The 10,597-nt window shown below is 50.9% G+C and overlaps 1 protein-coding gene across 2 annotated transcripts; it reads left to right on the top strand.

The window, feature by feature from the left end:
- Positions 1–833: 833 nt before the first annotated feature.
- LOC125434195 lies at positions 834–8,883 on the top strand. 2 transcript variants are annotated; one of them, XM_048499223.1, is made up of 4 exons: positions 906–964; positions 2,664–2,730; positions 4,466–4,555; positions 6,516–8,883. In XM_048499223.1, exon 4 carries the CDS (start codon positions 7,222–7,224, stop codon positions 7,831–7,833), a length of 612 nt encoding a protein of 203 aa, XP_048355180.1. In that variant the 5' UTR covers positions 906–964; positions 2,664–2,730; positions 4,466–4,555; positions 6,516–7,221; the 3' UTR covers positions 7,834–8,883. The 2 variants fall into 2 exon arrangements, with proteins under 2 accessions (XP_048355179.1, XP_048355180.1); XM_048499222.1 differs by lacking the exon at positions 2,664–2,730 and having other exon boundaries at positions 834–964.
- The last annotated feature ends 1,714 nt before the right edge of the window (positions 8,884–10,597 follow it).

Below are 10,597 nucleotides of genomic sequence, written 5' to 3'. Positions count from 1 at the left end.
CCTACCTAGGTCTCTCTGAGGGGGTGTGGACGTGTAAGCAGAAGGAACAGATGGGGGAGGAGTCTACCTACGATCCTGGCAGTGATGCATAATGGATGGAATAAGAGGGATAAGGCGAGGAATGGGAACTGTGAACGAAAATCAGAAGTGGCCCTCTTTGTCCCCGCGTTCCTTTATTATTAGATATTATTTTGCACAAAAAATTATTTTAATTTCATTGCATTAGTCTCTTGCACAAAGAATACTTTATTTTCAATTTATTATCAAATATCCTTTTGCACAAAGTCACTTTTGACCCCGAAGGTGTTGCAAAGAAGCCCATCGCCCAAACATTATGAAATGCAACCCCCGGCCTCTGCTTCGTCACCAGTCAATCCTATGGGGGAATTCCCAGTGCCACCATGTTGCAACCACAGAAAGAACTTGCCAAATCCCGAAAGGGACAAGTGATTTGTACAGCCTCACAGTGCTTGTGATCAAGCGGATTTCCCTTCGGGGCGTGCAAAAAACCCAACAAACCGAAGCAACCTCAAGGGGTAAATTCCAGAGGGACCCCAGGGTTAATAATGTTGCAGTAATTTTTAAAGAAACGTCTTGTGACTCCTTTAAAAAATATGAATGGGTTTGGTGTGCGATTCAAATCGGTGAAAGGCGACGAAGAGGTCTTGCGTGAGCTCTTCACCCCACATTTCCCCTTTCCAATAAACTCCCTCCTTTCAACCTCCCCCGGTCTTCAAGAGCAGCTGGAGACAGCGGCGGAACTACAACTCCCAGCAGCCCTCGCGGTCGTCCGGGACCCGCCGCGCTCTGCCCCCTCCCTTCGCAAAGGGGGCGTGGCCGCGGCTGCCCGGTCGCGTGGTGGGCGCAGGGGCCGAGCGCTTCCGGCCGCCTGCCTGCGAGCATCATGCGGGAAGGCTTGCTGGGCTGGCCCGGAGCTGCTGCTAGGCCCGGCGGCCCGGCCTTGGTAGGTCGCAGCGGGAGCGGAAGGGAGGCCTGGAGGGGAAGGCTGGCGCGGGAAGCGAAGGCTGGGCTGGGCTGCAGGGTGGCTTCGGGTCTTTTCTTGCATGCATGCGCTTCCCGGGCATTGCAGATTTTGTGCATTCTCAGGATCTCCCAAGGAAGGGGCCCAGGTGGTCGCCTGGCATGCAGGAGGTGCCAGGTTCGATCCCCGGCCGCCCAGAAGACCGCACAGGAGGGGCTGGGGAAGACCTCTCCGCTTGCGACCCGCTGCCCACTAGAGCAGACATTCTCTGTGGTGTGGGAATAGTGGTTAAGAGCAGGTGGACTCTAATCTGGAGAACCAGTTTGACCCCCCAGTCCTGGAAGGTGCTGGAACTAAAGACAGCGATTGTCAATAGACGTTACATGATTGCCCATAAGAAATTCAAGATTGGCCATAGGGAATAATGGAAGGCACGCTTGGGTGCCTTTCATTATTTCCTACAGGCAAGAGTGCTTTACACTATTCCTTAAGGGTAGTCATGCATTCTCTAGGGGCAAGTTTTAGTACTTTCCCCTCACCCCTGCACATGAAGCCTGCTGGGTGACTTTGGGCCAGTCACAGCCCTCTCAGAACTCTCTGCAGCCCACCAACTTCACAAGGGGCTTGTTGCAGGGAGAGGAAGGGGAAAGAGTTTCTAAGATGCTTTGAGACTCCTTAAAGGTACAGAGAAGCGGGGTATAGAAACCTACTCTTTGGGCACTTTCACACATGCAGAATAATGCACTTTCACAATTGTTTGCAAGTGGATTTTGCTATTCCGCACAGTAAAATCCAGCTGCAAAGTGCATTGAAAGTGGATGGAAAGTGCATTATTCTGCATGTGCGAAAGTGCCACTTGTCAACCTTGCTTGACTAGCGGTCTGACTCTAGAGAAGGCAGCATCCTGTATCAAAAGCCCTCCTTCTTCTCAAAGCCAAGAACAAGGTGTTTCTTTAGAGAAAGATATAGCATGAGGGGGGCAAAATCATTGTCCTATAATTGGATCGAGCAAATGCTGTTACATCTCTGGCCTCATAGTAGGGCATCTGCTTCGCCTTGGGTGAAGGAGTTGACACAGTGAAAGCTCTGAGTTCGATCCCGAGGGAAGTCGGTTTCAGGTAGCTGGCTCAAGGTTAACTCAGCCGTCCATTATTCGGAGGCTGGTAAAATGAATACCCGGCTTCCAGGGTGTAAAGTGTAGCTGGATTGAGTCTTTGGAGATATGGGGGGATATAAATGTAATAAATAAATAGATAAAGATGACTGGGAAAGGCAATGGCAAACTACCTCATTTTCTCAGAGAGGAGGCTAAGAATTGAATAAGTGCAAACTGTGAGTCCTGGGTGTGCGTGTGTTGTGCTGGTGGCCTGAATTCCTGTGTGCCACCTTTGGCATAGTCAGCGAGAAGCTGGGAGAGCCAGATCTCTGGTTTGGGATTTTGAATCTAGAAATGGAGGATTGATAGTGAAGGCCTAGACCCGTGGTGGCGAACCTATGGCACTCCAGATGTTCATGGACCACAATTCTCATCAGTCCCTGCCAGCATGGCCAATTAGAGTGCCATAGGTTCGCCACCACTGACCTAGACCAATTGCCTTTGGCTGTAAAAGCCAGTCTAAAATACTCATTTTTCACGCTGCAGGAGTTTGTGTATTCTTAAAGACTATTTGAATCATGCTAGGCTCTACAGTTTCGCTTCTGCATGCTGTGGTCATCTGGAACCTGGGATTTGTCAAGCAATATCAGAGGTAAAGGAAGGCCCCAGTGCACCTTATTAATATGCAGGTGTGACATTTGTGTTGTGTGTTCTCAGGTGAGTCAGCCCAGCAACTAAAGTTGTATAGCAATTAAAATTGGCAGTAACACGGAAGTCAGTTAAAAAAGAAAAAAAAGATTACACATGTTGAGGCTAAACGTTTAGGAGTAATATGGAAATAAGCAGTGCCTTTGTCTTGCTACAGTTACATGCTGTGTGAAATGTGTGGGTCTATATACCGTTCCTACTCATAAATACAGTGGAACCTCGGTTTTCGTTGGTAATCCGTCCGAAAAGAATTGATGAAAACCGAGGGAAACTTTTCCATAGGAATCAATGTAAATCCAATTAATCTGTTCTAGGCACTCCAAAAAACATCCTAAAAACACATTTTTGGTGAATAAACATAGTGTTTAAGGCTGAAAACAGTAACAAACAATAACACTACGACCAGCTTCAGAGCCAGTGGGCCAGTGTCACACCAGAAAGCTGTCCAAAGAGTATCTGTTTCTGACCCCTGTTTAAGATTTGTCTGAAACGGGGCAAGACATTGTCATTAAACAAGTGGCAGACACGGCCTGCAACAGCTTTGTCCGGGTGATTTTTCTCCACAAACCCCTGCACCTTCCTGCAAATCGATGAAAACCGAGGCAAATCGATGAAAACCGAGACCAATTTTTCACTGGAAAAAAATGATGAAAACCGAAGGCAATGAAAACCGAGGTTCCACTGTAACTGTTTTTTTTTACATCCAGTAATAAATCACAAGTATAACTTGTAGTGGTTTACATAATGTGCCAGTAACCAAAAACAATAATATGAAGATTAAAGGCCCACAAGTAACAAAAAACTCAGTATTTGCTAGCTTTGATGTAGCTTTCCTCTATACTAGAGTACCATCAGAGGAGGCCGGACACATGATCCAGATTATACTTGGCTCTAGGGAGAATCTGACACCACCCACCCACTTTATGATGCAATTAATGGATATAATTTTTGAATATGGTGATTTGAAAGTGATTAGTACTGTGAAGAAAACGGTAAAGTAGAACTAAGTCTGTGAATTAACAAGAAGTAGAGGTTGGATTTCTATCCCCCCCCCCCTTTCTCTCCTGTAAGGAGGCTCAAAGGGGCTTATAATCTCCTTTCCCTTCCCCCCCTCACAACAAACACCCTGTGAGGTAGGTGAGGCTGAGAGAACGCCGAAGAACTGTGACTAGCCCAAGGTCACCCAGCTGGCATATGTAGGAGTGCATAAGCTAATCTGGTTATCCAGATAAGCCTCCACAGCTCAAGTTGCAGAGCAGGGAATCAAAACTGGTTCTCCAGATTAGAGCACACCTGCTCTTAACCACCACACCACGCAAGACAAAGGCACTGCTTATTTTCATATTACTCCAAAACGTTTAGCCTCAATATGTGTTATCCTTTTTGCAGAAACTAAAGCTGGGCATGTAATGGACTTTTGGCAGCCATAGTCAGTCAGCCTTGTGAAGTGACAAGATCTGGTCCCCACTTTCCAGAACTCCTGGACCCTACATCCATTGAGCCCAATGGGCATGCAGTGGTTCGTCCACCACCTCTTTTCCTGGTTCCCAGTTTGACAAATTGTGCTGTTACATATTCTGGAGTTGGAGTTCTAGGCAGTTGGCTCCTGTTGGTTGAAGTTTCCTCAAGAAAGGATTACTTAACAGTGTCTATTTCTTTTTTCCCCCTGCTTGTTTTAGAGTACCATGGATTTGGTGACCGGGATGGAAGTTGGAGCGGAAATCGAAGTGGCTGAAGACGGGACCTTGGAGGAATTGCCTCTGCACTTGGTATGTGGTGTATGTGCATGTTGTTGCTCCCCCGTGGGTCCCCGCACCATGCCCTCCCCACGCTAAACAGAACCACAGAAGGAGGGGCTTTCCCCCCGCCCCAGCAGCTGCCCACCCAGCTCCCCAAACCCTGTCTCGGAGTGGGAAGTGGCGCAGCCACGGCCGCTCTGCTTCCTCCTCCCATGCTCAGTGGCGTAATCACACGGTGGGGCCATTTTGCACCCCTCCACGTGACTAATTGGCGTGCGCCCGGGGCACATGTCCCCACATGTCCATGTGGCAGCTACGTCACTGCCCTAGTTAGTACTTGGATGGGAGGCTTCTAAGGAAATCCAGGATCGCTTGACAGTGGCAGGCAATGGCAAACTACCTCTGTTCATCCCTTGCCTTGTAAACGCTGCAGGGTCACCACAAGTCAGCTGCAAACTTGACAGCACTTCCCTTCACCACAGGGGTCTGCAACCTGCGGCTCTCCAGATGTCCATGGACTACGATTCCCATCAGCCCCTGCCACCATGGCCAATTAGCAGTGGCTGATGGAATTTGTAGTCCATGAACATCTGGAGAGCCGCAGGTTGCAGACCCCTGCTCCACCACTACTTTGACATGTTTTCTTTTTCGGCAGTGTTTCTCTCCCCTTTTTCTGTTGGTCATAACAAGGTGCAGGCTGCGCAAGCCACTAGCAAACTGCTTGTACGTAACATGCATAGTGTGCTCGCCCCAGGCTATTAGGAAACCTATCCACTCTGGCATTATGGAGAGCAATTGCATCCTGCTGTTCTGTTTTAAAACCCACTGAGGTGAGGCCAGGCATTTCCCAGACCTTTTATGAGTATTCATTTACTACGGGAAGGGCTAGAAAACTGGCGAAACAAGTTTGTGGGGAGCTCAGGTGCTCCTGGATACCATATTTATCTGTGCTCGGATGGGCTCGGAGCAGTTGCCGTTTGCCCTACCGGGACATGATAGCTGTGTTTAAATATTTGAAGGGATGGGATGTCGTAGGGGGAGCAGGCTTGTTTTATGCTGCCTCAGATACTAACTAGGACACGGAGTCATGGCTTCAAGGTGCAGGAAAAGAGATTCCACCTACACCAGTGGTTCTCAACCTTCCTAAGCAGTGAGTGGGGAGCAGCAGCGGCGTAGGAGATTAAGAGCTCGTGTATCTAATCTGGAGGAACTGGGTTTGATTCCCAGCTCTGCCGCCTGAGCTGTGGAGGCTTATCTGGGGAATTCAGATTAGCCTGTACACTCCCACACACACCAGCTGGGTGACCTTGGGCTAGTCACAGCTTCTCGGAGCTCTCTCAGCCCCACCTACCTCACAGGGTGTTTGTTGTGAGGGGGGAAGGGCAAGGAGATTGTAAACCCCTTTGAGTCTCCTGCAGGAGAGAAAAGGGGGGATATAAATCCAAACTCTTCTTCAAACTCTTCTAATGCCGTGACCCTTTAATACAGTTCCGCATGTTGTGGTGACCTCCCAACCCTAACATTTATCCATTTTACGGATGGAGAACACTGATGCAGAGAGTCTTAGGTTAATTCTCTGTGAAAGGGTCGTCAATCTCCAGGTTGGAGTAGAACCGTAGACCTAAACATTAGGGAAGAACTTTCGATCAGTTTGTTAGATACCATTAGGAATCCATAATTCTATCAGTTTCTGCATGGCCAATTGGCCATGCTGGTAGGGGCTGATGGGAATTGTAGTTCCTGAACATCTGGAGAGCCGCAGGTTCCCTACCCCTGGTCAGGGCTGTGCAACAGTGGAGTTCACTGCCTCAGAGAGTGGTGGAGTCTCCTCCTTTGGAGGTTTTTAAGCAGAGGCTGGAGGAACATATGTTGGGAGTGCTTTGATTGTGGTTTCCTGCATGGCAGTGGGTTGGACATGATGGCCCTTGTGGTCTCTTCCAACTCTTAAGATTCTATGATTCTAATGGCTGACTTTTTCCTTCACCGCCAGGAAAACGCCAAGAACTGCCTCTCCTGGGAAACCTTGGACTTTTCGAGCAGCGACGATGACGGAGAGGCGTACATGACCTTCTTTCTACTCAGGAGGTTTCCCGGCCTGCACCACGCCTCGCTCAGCCAGCTTCATCTGTACCTCCAGCATTAAATCGCTGGCTTGTGAGAAACGGGTCCCTCCCTTGCACCCCTGCCCCATTCGCACAATCGCCCCTCCTTCCCTCGTGTCGTATCGCTCGAGCCTACCAGTGCCCTGCGCCTTCCAGGTGTTGGCGAAGAGCGGCACTACGCCCAGCACTGCAAGACCACGCTCAAGAGGAGGTCAGCCAGCGCTGGGTTGCCGTGCCCGGGCCGCCCTCTCCCCGCAGGCTGCGCCAGCCTCGAGGCGGCAACGGCTCCTTGGCGGCCGCAGCATTTTGCTGGCACATCAAGTGGCACCTGTGCTTGCGCAGGCATCCGGTCTGCCGCAAGAAGGGCTGCAGGCGCCCTCTCAGGTGTGTCCTATGTTTACAAGCCTCGCCAGCTGGCAACCAGCTGGGGCAAGGACAGCTCAGCCCTTCCGCCACCCAGGAGAACGCTGAAAGCTAAGAGCATCCAGGTGCCTGTACAGAGTAAGCGGAAGGGGGCCCCGCAGCCGGTGTTGCGTCTCGCCGAGGCCTTCGGGTAAGGAGGAGCTGCTGATTCCCGCCTATCCGGAAAATTCCATGACCATCTTGGACAGCGAGGTTGGGGTCAGCATTCTGCATCCGTGGCAGAAGAAGCAGGAGGCCATCTTGGAAGGACAGGTCGCCGAAGGGCTCTTCCAGCCCGCCATAATCAACGCCGAAAACCAGATCATCATCTTGGGCAACGAGGAGGCTGAGGTCAGGCCTGTTGGGCAGGAACACCACTACGCGGAGTTACAGACCGCCCTGTTCGAAAACCAGACGAACGTCCCGAGGCCCGTGTTTTTCAGAGCCGAGGAGCAAGCTGCTATACTGGACACTCAGGTCAACGTGGGCGCTCTTCAGTTGGGAGGGGGCAAGGAGCAGGCGGCCCTCACGTCAGGGTGGGTGGGCACGAACCCTTGCACCCTTTACAGGACTGTGCTCCTGCAGGCGGACGAGCAGGCCGCCATCTTGGACGGCCAAGTGGAGGCCAACCCGCTCCAGCAGGTGATCATTAAGACGTCGGAGGTCTCGCCCACTTTGTTTGTGGACGCGGAACCACACTTCTCCTCTCTGGACTCGGCGACCCTCCAGTTCGTCCCCGTGCATTCCGAGCCCCAGTTTGTCACCATCCCCTACGGGAACTCCCTGCCTACGGACCACACCTAGATTCGATACAGCATGCACCGGGAATCTCCAGCCACGCACTTTCCAGTTCCTGCGCTACTGCCGAAAGGCACCAGCAAAATAAGCAGTTGTCCCCTACCGACACCTCCTGCCCTTCGCCCAAAGGTTCCTTTGCAGGGTTCGCTTTGTCCCCAGCCTCGGTTATCCGAGGTCTTGGACCTGGAGCACGACACTGAGGGGTATTCCGGTAGCCTCCGAGCCGTGGGAAGCCAGTGTCGGGACCGGACAGGAGGCCTACACTACCGAGGAGGCCGGCGAGGATAACTTCATCATCATGGAGGTAGAGGCAGAGTCTTGCAACCAATCCCTTGCTGTGGTTCCTACCAGGATAACCTCCTCGCCCGGCCGACCCCATCGCCCGGGGCTCTCAGCCAGAACCACATCCGCGCCTAAGTGCCTGACTGCGGCGCACTACAGCCGACTGTCGTGAAGCTCCGCTTCCCCACCAGAAGGGGCCAAGCGCCCAGCGAGCCTGTGCGACGCGCTCTTCCTTCCGGGCTCAAGCCATCTCCTGCGCACCAGCTGCTGCACCTGAGGGAAGCTCAGTCTGGCGCCCACTCATGGAAATCCCTCAGCGACACCAAGGCCTGGCCAGGCACTGCACCTGCAACTCCTCGCCCGTCCGCTTCGCTGCCACTGCGGCATCACTTCCAGCTGCCTGTCCCACCTCTGGCACCAGGTGAAGAGTTTGCATGCCCAGCCTGCGAAGTTTTCTACACCCTGTCGGGCCTCTCCTCAGGCTGGATGTAAGGGACTCCTCAGACGGAAGAGGGAGGCGTGGCGCTTCACTGAAGGAACAATGTGGAGCTTCACTGGAAGTTTGAAGGAGAGCTGTGGTTTCTCCGCCAGGTCTGGTTCGGAGGAGGAGAGACCTCGAGGGCGTTTGTTTTTTTTCCTTTGAAGGAACGTTCGGCAAAAATCCTTTGCTCGTTTTGGATGCTAAATCGGTTTCTCTTGGGATATATGTCTTCAGTTTTTGTTATTTTGGCAGTGTAATTATGTTGGATGGTAATTAAACGACACGGACCCAGATTTCCTCGCTCCTTGCTTGCCTCGGGCAGGTTTTTTGGGTGTTTCCTCAGCAGAGATCTAGAGGAGTCGACAAAAAGCCCTGAACCCTACAAAGCATCTCAGTACGAATTATTGAGGAAGGGGAAAGTTGCTTTTCTGCTGTTCTGGCATATTTGCAGTGTTGGTATAGAAAAGGTGGCCAATTCTCTTTCTAGCAGGCTCCTGTGCTTTTAAAAGCTGCATAATATGGCCAGTATCAGCAGGGGAAGCTTTTCCTGCTATCATTTCTCTATGCTAGGAAATGCCTCACTTGTTGGTTTTATTTTTCCTGGGTGCACCTTCTACAAATACAGGACTGGCTCCTTGGGGAAGGGGGTGAATGTGGTAATACTAGGGCTACATCACCTGTCCATCCCAAAAGGTAATTGTGGGGAGAGAGTGGAAGAGGGATGGAGAATACCTTGGCCTCAAATGGTGGGGGGATGGGACACAGCGACATGGTGTAAATAAAACAGTGAGTTGAGGGCATCCCAGGGACACTGCAGCTAATTTCATCGACAAGACAAAGAAGGATTTAGCCGGTAAATTAACTCTGGCTCGATAGGACGGCATTCCATCATTCCCCAGCAGGCTACGATGGGAATCGAACTATGAAACATCTGGGGCACCAGAGTTGGACACCCCTGAGCTAGATTTGGGTATGAATGAGTGGTTTAATACGGCCAAGCGCCAGTAAAAGTTTGGGTATGAATTCTGCAGCTCCGTATGCCTGTTTCCTCAAATAACATAGCCATCGCTTTGATCAGAGGGGAAAATGCCTTTCTCTTTTGTCCATCTCCACGTATGTGGTATTCAGCGGTACTGTGCCTCTATACACATGGGTTCTATTTGGTTATTATGGGTAAATAATTCTCCCCTCGGTGTTCTTAGAAAATAGACTGTGAGGCAGCTGAGGGAGATCTTTTCCATTCATCTCTACTGCTCCAAAGTACCCCTTTTATGGGACATTTTAGATGGTTCATTGCGTGTTCTGTTTTCAAGCGAGCAAGCACGGCAGACATTTGTTTCAGATCCTGCACTTTTAATTCCTCACTGACTCGTAATAACATTACCCCAAAAATGCATTTATTGAGCTGGGTGTCATTTCCCCTCTGAGAGGGCCACGGTTCCAAGAATGTTCTTTGGGCCTCACAACAACCCTGTGAGGTAGGCTGGGAGCACTGCAACTTGAGTGACAATAAGCATTTCTGGGGAACAGAATCGGCTTTCTTTGCAGCAGGTCAAGAGGCGATTCCCACTGCCGTCCCCCTCCCCTTACCACCATGGCTTCTTGTTATGTATCAAGACAGCTCCCGCCCAGGTGACCCAGACATGCTTTCCTTGGTGTGGCGGCCAGCTGCTGTGTACGATTAGGATTACTGTCGTGCAGCAGTAGCCAGAGGGTGCCAAAAACTCCATCCCCTCATCTACTGCAGACTAACTCTTGCCTGGCGTAAGAGTCTGTCTACCAGTTGCCGCCATAGGAAGCTTCCGGCTGTTGACAACGGAATGTCTTTGGGGAAGTGGAGGAACTTTTGCTGGCGTTTACTTGTGTGATCATTTCCTAGAATTCTGTGATTCTCTGTCCATAAAATTCTGTTCATAGCAGTGGATGCATGGAACCTTAGACCATGCCTAAATTGCAACCCAAAACCCACTGATTCATCGCAAAGTGCCAACCCGGCAATTTAATCTG

Source organism: Sphaerodactylus townsendi, linkage group LG06 (assembly GCF_021028975.2).
Source record: "Sphaerodactylus townsendi isolate TG3544 linkage group LG06, MPM_Stown_v2.3, whole genome shotgun sequence".
Classification (NCBI taxonomy): domain Eukaryota; kingdom Metazoa; phylum Chordata; class Lepidosauria; order Squamata; family Sphaerodactylidae; genus Sphaerodactylus; species Sphaerodactylus townsendi.
The sequence above is the reverse complement of the archived record's forward strand: the minus strand, read 5'-3'. Positions and strand labels throughout refer to the sequence as shown.